At 43.7% G+C, this 12363-nt stretch overlaps 1 protein-coding gene across 3 annotated transcripts in view; it reads right to left on the reverse strand.

The window, feature by feature from the left end:
* The window catches only part of vti1a (vesicle transport through interaction with t-SNAREs 1A), a 111624-nt gene that overhangs the window by 69440 nt on the left and 29821 nt on the right, over positions 1-12363 (reverse strand). For all 3 annotated transcript variants that reach the window (XM_084567354.1, XM_084567353.1, XM_084567355.1), the window contains one exon: positions 7827-7911. In XM_084567354.1, the coding sequence (XP_084423480.1) occupies positions 7827-7911 (85 nt within the window). The remainder of the gene's footprint in view (positions 1-7826; positions 7912-12363) is intronic.

The following is a 12363-nucleotide window of genomic DNA, read 5'->3' on the forward strand; positions in this document are numbered from 1 at the left end:
ATTTACAGGCACTCGACTCAAATCGGCATGTTTTATTTTCCACAGCTAACAACAGTTCACTCGGCTATGAGCAAAGCAAAAAAAAAAAAAAAGGGGGGGGAATGCTGAAAAGTAATGGCACCGTGCACCCCCCCATCCCTCCCGCCCCAGCCGTAATTTCCCCCCTTAAAAACACTGCTGAATCTGCATCAAAAAATTGCCCATTTATGTCTGCCAGCTTGACAGAAGACTCGCTGTGAAGATGCAGTGCTTTGTAGTAGCTTGCCTCTATTTTTTTTTTTTAAACAGAGAGGTTGTCACTTTACCACGTAGTAAATGAGAACATGTGTAAGTGAGGTTTACTGGTCAATTTATTTTCTATTTTTTTTCCAACGGTAAACAAGTGGAAATCATTAAAACATTTTTTTCTACATAGAATCTCAGCCTCTTGTTCGTATATAGTCGGGGTTTTTAAATGTCATCCATCCTCTTGTTATTCTCCGCGTCATTCTCATCGCCCGAATTAATTTTTCTGATATGCATCCTCGGGTGACAGGGTGGCACAATTCTCTGTCACTGTCACTACTTTATTTCACTTTTTCTTTTTTCATTTGGTTCTCCCTTTCCGTTTTTTTTTTTTTTTTTTTTTTTTTAATATTTCAGCGCCTCAGATGTAGCGGCTCTTTAAAGCGCCCATGGGGGCTCCGAGTCCTCGCTTTTGTCTCCCATTTCCTTCTGAAACAGTTTTTCTTTAACCCTATGCGGCTCTTCACAGTTGTTGTCTTAGCTCTCTCCTCTCCGTCGCTCTCTCAGCTTCTTTTCTTTTTCTCCATCTCCCCCCTCCACCACCACCACCTCCTCATCCTCCACCTCCTCCTCCTCCTCCTCGCTCCCTCAGTTTTTCCTCTGTGTCAGCCAGAGGTCAACGCTACACTTTTTTCTTCTGTGCGCGAGAAGGCAGGGGGTATCTTTTTTAGTTATTGTAAACTAAAAATAGAAGAAGAAAATAAATCTGATTTCGGGTCGGGACGGCGGTGTCTTTTAAGATATAGTGGCGCACCACTATCTAGCAATTGGAGGGTGTTTTGTGTCTCGAGATAAGGATTAGATTATATCAATAAATGATTTGGATGAGGTTTGATCGAGAATATAGACCAATTTACGGACGGTGATAAACGGACTTAATTTTCAAGGTCTCAAGGACACTGTGCATTACTGAAATTATGTTTTCTGATTAAATAAGCTGTTGCTGTACTCATCTGTAGTACAGCTGGAGTGTGGTAAAACACCAAACAACCGTGGTCGGAGACATTTTTCACGGTGTGCCGTCGAGAAAACCAAGTTGTTGGTTTGCACGTGCGCAGCTTATTTCGCTAACTTTCTACTAATTTTTGCAGATCATTAAAACGTGTGATTCGTCTCTACGAGGTTTACGGTTAGGTTTTTATTGTACGCCGTGGGCATAATTGGAATTTGGAAAAGCAGCATTTCCGTTAACAATGTTGTCGCGTGTTTAACTGAGCAGGAAAGCTCCAATGAGCTCTCTAGTCAGATCATTACTTCCAAGAGTCTCATTATGTCGAGAGCCCTGTTGAAGCTAATAACCGACTAAAGGTCTAATTATTAGATTTTCTCGTAATTTTATTAATGCTAGCTAACACTTTGTGGGGACCTAATGGAGGAACACAAGGAGGCTAATAGCAGCTGGTGGACTGAAGCTCAGCTGAAGCGACGTTGTTTAGTGGATAAACGTTGGTGGGCGTCTGTTTTTAGTGGAAGGGTCACTTCATTTTACCATTTCTGTCTTTTAGCTTGAGCGAATTTTTGTATTTTTTGCAAAAACCACCTGTCGAGAAGAGCCAGAGAAACTATCCTGAGCGTATAACAGGGAACAGGCGCTCACACACAAACACATACTTGAGTCTGTTGGTTCAGCTCTTCCATTGAGAGTCCGTATGCTAGCCGGCCATTGTGCGCGTAAGGCCTTTTGTCTGGGCAGCCTGAAACTGGTGATTGCACCTTAGCTACCGCAGTTCAAGCGTAAACAGTGTTTTCATGCCCTACGATATACACTGTTGCCAGTGGACCCCTAAATCCCTGGAACAGCTGAGTCCTAGGGTGTCAAAGATAATGGCGATTTATTGCAGCGCGAGGCTTTCTCATTGCCCCTCCCGCCCCCCTTTCCAATCGTCCCTCCACCCCTCCTCCTCCCTCAAACAGATTAAAATTAAGCCGTAAACATGTGAGGATGGAATTAACACATTTAGTGAGTCTCCTCTTCCCACATCCCATTTTCGCTCCAGAGCGGCTGATCCCCGCTGCCGAACGTGGGTGCAATTTTAATGACTCGCGACGTTTTTGAAGTCCACATGAAAAAAGCGTCGCTCGCCGTTTGTGGCGGCGCTAGATATGGCTGGGCCACGGCCGGCCATGATTGGGGGGGACACACGCCGCCGACTCGGACTCCAGGCTCTTCGATAGGATCGGTGTCATTTTCCTCTCCACGATAAGACGCCTTGCTGACAAGGTCCGATTAGGAGAGAAAAAATCATTATTGCTACGCCTTTCATCCACCGGGGGTTTACCGATAAACAGCTCACCCACGGCTAGATTTTATGAGAGCGAGATGTTATGCGTTGAAGCATATATATTTAGGAAATGTGGTTCCAAGCGAAATTTCGGCAGTATTTTTTATTTTTTTTTATTAATAATTATTTTCTTTTTAAAACAGCTATAGATTTTTTTTTCCCGCCCCCTTTAAAACATATTTTAAAAAGGCCCCGTTTCTCCTCAGCAGAAAACTCAAGCTGTGAAATATTTAAGTCTCAGCTCTCAGCTCCATTAATCAAACAATTATCAAATAACTTCTTATTCTATTTGAAAGCACAACAACACGCCGATTGTATCAGCCTACAAAAAAAAAAGTGATTTATTATGCTGTACCTCAAGGAAATCCACTTTAGCAAACTGTCCTTTTAAAAAGAGGAATGAAAAAGAGATGCTTAAAATATTCAAACTACATTGCAGAACAGAGAGAATAAACTACAAAAAAAAAAAGAAATAGGAGGGAGAAAAGATTCAGCTAGAATAAGAAAAAGATTTGCATTGCATATATATGTATATATATATTTCTACAAGTCATTTATGTAGTGACTGAGAGGAAAGTGTCAAATTATGGTCAAACAAAACTTCAAATAAATATAAACTGGATTAAAAAAAATACAGGACAGTTTCCAAAAAATATCCGTTCCAATTAAAATATTTATTCATAAATGTTTTACTCTTGTAAGACTTTAAACTGTATAAAAATGTAATGGAAAAACTCACAGTGGACTAATGAATTATTTTAAATATTAAAAAGGATGAAATAAAATCTGTCGAGGGCCGATAATAGCCTCTGCTAAAAAAAATCTAAATATAAATACGACTGATTATGTCACATTTCCGCCAGTGTTTGCTCACGGATTTGAGGCGCAAGCGCCGCTTTGGTGGCCCCGGCACCAAAAAGAATCGCCGAGTCTGATCTTTAGAGGGAACACGGAGAAATAAAGCGGGTGGGAGAGAGAGACAGAGAAAGGAGACGAAGATGCAGGGGGAGAGATAGGACGAACGTGTGGTTGTGTTACTGGGCCACTCCAGCACCCATGGACTCTCAGCAAGACTCAAAGACGCACTCCGGTTCAAACGGGAGCCGTGAAGATTTTTCCTTTTTTTTTTTTTTTTTTTTTTTTTTAATGTTTACAAAAAACATATTTATTTATTTCTCTGTCATTTAACTATTTATTTACTTCTCGCCGTCCCAGCCCCCTCCCGCTATGCCACTGGAATCCCGTTCGGTGACGCCGACGTGCTCGCCCTCCTCCTCTTTTTTCCCCCCCTGTCTTTTTAATACCACTGCAGTCGAAAATCAAACTGCTCTAAAACAAATTGATGTACTCTTTAATATAGTCGTCACATCATCACAGGGTCCTCACACGTCTGCCTTGGTGACAACTGCAGGGCTGCTTAGCTTAGCCCAGCGTTGGCTGCCACTTTGTTGGTCGCTTCAATGATTTATCACAAAAAAAAAGAAAAAAAGAGAGGGAGATTGTGAGAGTGGGAAGAGAGGGGGAGACCGAAAGGAAAAGCCCCTGGATCACGATTGAGTCACTGGCACCTTTGATTGACAAGGTCTAATCAGCTTATCTCCATCCTAATAAAGTTGATAGCCCGCGGTGCTGCTCTCTACCTGGCATGGTGTGAACTTTGGGCTAGGCTGGGGCCCCCGGGGGCCGCGCCCCGACCCTCTCTGCTTATCTAAACGGGGCTGAAATCAATCCCTAATGAGCTGTTTTCATTTTGCGGGATTGATTACAGGCCCCTAAACGCAGAGAACACTCCTCACCTAAGAAGTGTTCTCAGCGTCTCGCCGGCCACCTCTAAAACGACAGAGCGGCGACGGCTTTTGTCTGTCTCCGTCTTTGTTTCAGCAGACGTCTCACTCTGCTGCCACTGCTGGGTTATTTGTGTCAAAGCATAAAAAGGGGGGTTCATTTTAGAAGTAAAACTTTTGCACATTTTCAGGGTGTTTTGCTGAACTGTACAGTTTTTATATATTGGTGTAAAATTACAATCTTTTATATTTTATGATAAAAATTAAATCTACAAATTCAAAATGAAAGCTACATCTGTCATTTCCAGCACATGTAATACTCTTGTTTCCATCGTGATGTACAAAGTTTAAGAAAATCAAATAAAATTTTGGGATTTTTAAGGCCGTAACTGGAATATTCTGCTTTTTTTTTGCCAAGCGACGTCTCGCACGAACTGTCAATCAATCCTCAAGACTCAACTTTCACCCTTTCAACGACTAATAACCAAAAAGGTGGAGCAGCTAATCAACGTGGACGTCTCGCCCGACGTGCTGTTTTCGATTTCTAAACAAGCAATCATAAATGATGCAACGGCTCCTCAACCGTGGAGGCTAAAAATCTCTTTGATATAACATCAGTCTCCCGGCATTTGACGAGCATCCGCACATTTGGGTATTTCAAATGCCCCCCGACTCAAATGTCTTTAAATTGGCTAACTGGATGCCCTCCCACTTTATTTACTGCCCTCTTTAAACTGGGTGTCTGCTTGTCACTACGCCGGGGCTTTTAAGTCGGCGCTCCTCGCTAATGAAGTTCTATACTTTATTTATGAGACAAACAGAGAACCCTGGTTCTTGAGGGTGCGTGTGGTAAACAGCTCTGCATGTCCAGAGAGTCTCCTCTACATACATCCCTCTGATGGCTCTCACTGCTTTTGGCAAGCCTTTGTTTTCACTAAATACACTGGAGACATTGAGAATGGAAGAGAAGAAGAAGAAGAAGAAGAAGCTAAAATATCTCTGATAAAATGGTGCTGTGTCAAGATTCATATTTTCTCAGAACTAAAAGTCCTCTCTTTTTTCCCTTAAATGTGACCTAGAAGCATCCTGGCTTTTTTTTTTTTTTTTTGTTCCTGGTCATTAAGAGATATATCGTCGGCAGTGAAGAGAAAAAGGCGGCAAAGCTGAGTTGCTACGCCATTTCTTTGTTCAGGATCTATCGCTTTGAAATAAAATGTCTTTTAGTTCCACTTCCCTCCATTGGTCAATTGCGGCTCTTAAGGGCTACTGTGTCATTGTGGATGGAGAATGCAACTTTGAATTACTGCAAAAAAAAAAAAAAAAAAAAAGAAATAACGACGACGCTAAACTGCTCTTCGCGAAGAAAGTACGGCTTTAGATGTCTGAGGAGAGTTGAGGTTCGTACACACCGGAGAGTGTGTGTGATTGGGGGGAAACACTTAACGCTCTAATTGTTCTTGTTTAATACGTATGGTTGCCACACCTCTGCATTTGGAAAAACACAAAGCGTATAAATGAACAACCGCCAGTGACATTTTTCTTAATGTACTTGGATATTTATTTTATTATTTTTGTATTTGTTGGTGTACAGAGAGAAGGGACTACAATAAACGGAGCCTTTGTTGGGCTATGAAAGTAAACCCAGTCCTCAGTGTGCTGTGTCTCAATATTTTTGAACGGGACTGTGATCTGGATGGTGCGAGATTTCATAAAGACGTCTGGGGAAGTGTTGTGGGACCGCAAGAGTAAATACATATAGTTAGAGATGGGCGAACAACGCCAGATTAAAGACCAAACTGAATGCGGGATCAGATGGCGAGCCCCGTCAACTTTATAAGCCCACGGGATAAATCTGGCCACCTTATGTTTGCGCCAACTGCGTTTGTTGGGTTTGAGAGCTCGGCATATATAGCAATTAGTCCAGCGGAGGGCCGCATGTTTCCTGCACAGATGCATTCTCTGTTTGACCTGCAGACATTGCCATTTTAGGTTGTGCATCAGAGCGGAGGGTTGGTATCGACAGCAGAGTAAAGGAAGGGGTCACGGATTAAAGACACGGGGCGAAGCTTCCCCACCAAACCACAAACACGCCCCACAGCTGGTGTGGACCAAGCCAAGTGTGTGGGACCAAGGCGGGATAAACGGGCATTGTTCTTTGGTAGCTGCACACACAGCGGATGAGACGGCCACCGGTGACACGGGGTCAAGGGGGCACGCTGGCCGACTACAGCGGGAGGAACCGCTGGGCTCAGGAGGTGCTGAACACCGGTTAAAGCCAGGGCCCACTTCTTTACCGACAACCAAGCTGTGAGGCAAGACATCAAAACGAGCCGCTGTGAGAGATACGGCTGGGGCGGAATTAAAAAAGGAAAAAAAATACGCGCCGGCTGTCGCAGAATTTTCACGCCGTCGAGAAACCCGAACGACGCCATCCGAGGCATTTGAATCGACGTTTTTTTAAGCAGGGGATGCAGATTGTATTTATGAATCTGTGAATGCAAAGTTGCAGGGAACATCAAAAGGCGGTGGTCTGCGTGCGAACCTTCCTCGACTTGAATTATTAAACCTGTCGATGTCGCACACACCAGCCAACCCCGCGATTATAGTGTAAATTGACAAACTTTTTCAAAACTACAACGGGAGCCACAGAAAGCCGGTTGATGCTTCAAGAATGAGCTTTGATATATCTCTGAGGAATACACTGAGCCTCAATAATGTGGTGACTGTCAGGGAGGAAGACAGGAGGAAGAAGAAGAAGAAGAAGAAGAAATATGCTAACTGGTTAAATCTATTTAAGATCCCAATGAGATTTTTTTTTTCCTATTTTAAGATTAAAACCATCCTTGATAATGAGGAAAAAAAAGGAGTTTGTGTGTGTAGTTTTTTTTAGAAGGTTTATTTAGAAAGTGATATGTTTTTATTTGCTTTCTTCTGCACTACCGAATTAGGAACTTCAGGAGGAACGCTGACATTGTTTATTTTCATAGACCCCCCTATCCGTTTGTGTGTAAAAAAAAAAAAAAAAAAAAAAAAAAGAAGCGAAACAGCAGCAGCACCACCCACCCAACACACGAGCGAACGTAGACACACAAACACACACACACACACATCCAGCCATGGTGATGCTTGAATTTTCTTCACGAGCAGAGCAAGGAGAAGCAGCGCCCGATCTGTCGCTTGTACACTTCCCTCTCTCCCTCCCTGGCTCACCTTTGATGTGCTCCCGAAAATGTCATCAGGCGTCAAGGAAAGAGTTTTTTTTTTTTCCCACCTCCCCGCTCCACCCTCCAAACACACACACACACACATATACACGCACAAACACACATATCCACCCACCTCGCATATGAGCAAGACAATTTGCTGTCGCTCACTCATCCTCACCACTATCTTGAACCCCCCCCACCCCCCCCTCGCCCCCAACAACGAACACCCAACGCCACCCCACTCCTTTCCAATCCCAACGTATACGCACCAGTTTCTACTGCTATCTGGTAGCCGGCCTCCAGTCTCCGTGATGACCTTTCCAGCTTCTCTGTGTTGTCCAACAGATGCGCTCTCTGCAATAAATAGAGAGAGAGAGAGGGAGAAAATAAATAAATAAAGCTGGAGAAACAAACAGAAAATAAAAATTGATTGAGAGGGCTGGGACCCGTTTCAAAGAAACACATCAACGCTGTCAACCTAAACAGACAGACCACATCTACAGCGACAACATAATACAACCAGGTTGGCAATAACCTTCATGGATGACAATGTGTTCATATGCTGATGGAATATCAAGCAAATGCATGTTGTAGCTGACAGTGTAATAGGTGCCGCTGCCTCATCTTGGACTTAAAACGGTGGTTGGTGGTGGGGCGGGGCGGGGGGGAATACTTGGAGCTTTGCGCAAACCCGGGCCTTCTGCTGAACGGAGAACGGCACCGAGGAAATTAAGATTTAATTTGTAGAGTTTTAGAGTCTAAGGAAATCCTGTCCAGGTGACGGTGTCCAACTGGAAGAAATATAAACATCTACGCCCTTAGTTGTCAACAGTAAAGCTGTATTTAAAGCAAAATATTCCTTAAATAATAATGAAATCTGCTCTAAACTGTAATCCAAAACGTACAAGCTTCTCCGTTCCCCCCCTTGGCTTCCTCGTCGCTATCAACAATTGACAAGACTGCCCATTTAATGCTCTAACGTTCAGAGAGTGCATCAAGAAAAAAAATGATGCTTTTCATAAATTATTAAACGGCCAATTTTTTTTTTCCAAAGACGATGTTTGCGAGTATCAAGGTCTTCGTTGGGAGGGGGTGTCACGACGGCGACAGCAGCGCTCCTGAGGTACCAAGTAGACCGGTGGCGTTCGGTTTTTCGGCCTAAACAATTCACGTCCGATGGGCAAGACAAGGCGAGGGGGGTGACGAGGCGAGGGGATAGACTGATCTGGTAGCGGTTGCTTGAAAAAGCCAACACCTACAGGTTCTTTAAGGAGGTTCCACAGCTCTTCAAAAACAAGTCTATCTTTGTAAAGGCTGTAAAAGTTAATAATTGGTGACTCTCGTATTGATGCACTATATCTCAAATGAACCATGAAGGGATCTCTTTAATAATAACCCAATGGTGATTGGGTGGAAGCTTGTTTTGAACAGATTTCAAATTAAAGACTACCTACAGTGAATTTCAACCATTGTATCGTTGGTGTAGTCTCAATCAAGTCGACTTTTAATCTACGTTTCAATCGTACCCACGTCCCTTAACGTGCCCGCTCCTAAGACCCATCTTTCATTAAACCCGCGCCGCATTCAGCGGAGGATCACAAACAGCACCCGACTTGAATGTTTACTCAAACGTTGTTGGTTTTGATGGACTTTCTAATGCGGCGGCGCGTTAAGGCAACCGATCAGATGCAAACACATTTGACACTCAAAAAAACAAGTCGGTGAATGACAGCCGCCCCGCCGACGACGGGGGTTTTTGTGCCCATCACACGAGCGAAGGGGACAGGGGAAGAAGTGAAATCTCTACTTTTGGTCGGGCTGTCAAAATGTGTACCAGCTAATCACTCAGAGGAAATGAAAAATGTGGAGTGAGAGAGAGAGAAAGAGAGAGAGAGAGAGAGGGCGGAAAAATAAAAATAAGTCAACGACACACTTTTCAAAGTTTGACAACAAGAGGGATGGGAAGAGAGCAGGGAGGAGAAAACTCCCTCTGAACTCTTTTCTTTCCCTCGTTTCCTTCTTCTTTGTGCCACTGACAGATGTCATTTAAAATTGCATTGCTACTTTTTAATAGTTAAAGGGAGGGCAGGGGGAGGATGGAGGGATTGGGGGGTAGGTGGATGAGCGATAAAATGGGCTTCTGGTACGGGGACGGGGAGATGGTGAGCGGGGCTTTCTTTTTTGGGGAAGGGTGTGGCAAGGGGGTTTTCGAGGAGGGGTTACACGGGTGTGGCGGTGGCGGTGGCGGCGGTGGCACAAGCAGAGGCGGTGGCAGGCGTGCAGGCGGGAGAAAAATGGAGACCAAGCCTGGGCTATAATGAGCCCCTATGGATCAGCTGAGATGGAGAGGATGTATTGACATGCAATGCTTAAGCTAATACACCTAGACCATGGCTGCACTGCCTGTGTGTGCCTGGGAGCATGAGGCAGCCGGGGATACTGACAGAGTAGCGCACTCCCCGGGTTCTTCAAAGAGCTCAAGTGATTAGTATGTTATCATTACCATTCGAAACGTGATTTTCCTATTCCCTCTCGGCAAAGGTGACACGTCTCGGGGAGACGGCCGGCAGACTCACTGCGATGGAAAGCCACTTCAAAGCTTTCTCCTCCTGAATTTCTCTCTCTCTGTGTCTCTTCTCTCCCTCGTTCTGTCTTCTTTTAGGGCCGGGGGGTGGGTGGGTGGGATGGTGGGAGGGTGTGTGAGGTGGGAGGGGATGCTGGAGGGGGTAGTGGTGGCGGTGCCAGTGTATATATATGTGTGTGTGTGTGTGTGATCATTAGAATAATGCGTCCTGAGTTTGACGGTGACAGAACGCGAAGGAAAGGGTGAGAGTTCAGCCGCTAAGGATCCAGTAATGGCGCACTGTGATGGCCCTAATAATGGAACAATCTAGCCATGAACACCAGACGGGAAATAATGAAAAGGAACATGCACAATTAAAACTAAAACATCCTTCACTATGTAGCCACAGTCGAAGCTGATTTAGATATTATGCCTACAAACAGTACAGTATGCCTATAATGCGCAACAACCACAAAAGGGTCCAGCTACGATTTTATTCTGCAGGAAGCCACAAAAAAATAAATAAATAAAACAATACAACACATCCTTGTCAGCGTTTTTGCCGAGGGAAATGCAAAGTGGCTGCCGGCCCCTACTGAGCTACAACGTCCATATCAAGGTCTGACCCCTGCGGTTCAGATATAACCATTGTGAATCCTTCAGAGTACGTATACCAACACCTATTCAAGCTCAAATAACAGCTTGCAACTCACGTCTGTCATTTATCCACTTAAAAGATCTCATGAAATCACATCTGATCGTCTCATTCAGCCTTCTAGCAAAGGATTTAAATACAATATATGATAAATATTGCGCATCTGCCAGTGCACCGGTGCACCCCACCACCACCACCGCCGCTGTTCCCGCCTATGCACGCACGCCTTTTCATCTGACACCTACATTTTGAACAAAGATCTTCTTAGGAACCACAAAAATTGTGTTTTTTTGTTGTGCTTTTTTGCGTCAAGAAACACTCCTCAGTTGTGAGTTATTAACGGGGAGCCCCAGAACAATGCAGCTGTAGCTCAAAAGAAATCTCAACCCCTCTTCTTTCGTTCTCCTGCCTTTTTTCAATATCAAACACAGACGGTTACTATCACCATTTTCCAAAGTTCAGATGATTTCCTTATTATTTCAATAAGGGTGGGGGAGAGTCAAAGTGAATAATGATGACAGCTGTGATTCAGACTGACTGTGTGATCTTCCGTGCCGTTTGTTTGGGACTTGTAAGACGAGGAATTACAAGTGTCAAACAGCTGTGAATATGGGTGCTAAATATTTAAACATGTTTTTCAGCTGAAGAAGAAGAAGAAAAAAAAGTGTAGTTTTTTTTTTTTTTTTAAAGCAAGACTTAAGTGCGTATAAGCTGCACCAGCCTTTGATTCAAATGCTGTGTAAAAGGCTGCAACGGCGACGAGGGCAAAGAATCAAGCCCGATTACTGAGGCCGGACCGTTCCAGACTGAAGGTAGGCAGGTGCGGTAACTCAAGATGTCTTCCGACCCTCAGGCTAGGAGGAAACGCACAGAAACGTGGGAAGAACAGGAGGGAAACAAAAGTATAGTAGAATAAAAGAAAAAGGTACGATAACATGGCATCTGGGCCAGGTTGGCACTCTAAATTATACATAGGAGTGAATGGAAAGATTCTGATAGGAATTGAATTACTCTGCTTCTGAAGAGAATCCCTCTTGAATATAGCCTGAGTCAAAGGTACATTTAACAACATACTGCTAAGTACACCTCCAAAGACAAGATCAGGCCCAGGCAAGATCAAATGTGATTTATAGAAACTATAAAAGAAATCAGCCTCAGTCTCTACAATTAGTTCTAACATGACGTGTTACATGCAGGCGACAACTATTCAATGTTCTTTATAACCAACAGCTTGAAGTGCAATTAAGCCAGCAGCATTTACTTAGTTCATTTAGACTGTAGGTTAAGCGTCATGACTGTAGGTTTGTTTGGGTTTCTCAGCTGGACAGGGCCTCTAAATGTGTTTTGCCTGGGATTTTGGCACAAGGGATTGTAACATCTAATCCTGTGTATTAATGAATGAAAGCTAATACCAGTACTACTATTATCTATATCTATGTATTCGGCTGTTTACGGATTATTTAAACACTAGCTGGAATACCTTTACCTACCTGTAAAGCGTTCTATGTGTAATCTTATATTACGAGAACGTCTTTCAGTCAAATATGGAGTTTTTTTAACGCTCACTAATTTTCATTGCATTTAAGTC

This window comes from Chelon labrosus (genome assembly GCF_963514085.1).
Source record: "Chelon labrosus genome assembly, chromosome: 19".
Lineage (NCBI taxonomy): Eukaryota > Metazoa > Chordata > Actinopteri > Mugiliformes > Mugilidae > Chelon > Chelon labrosus.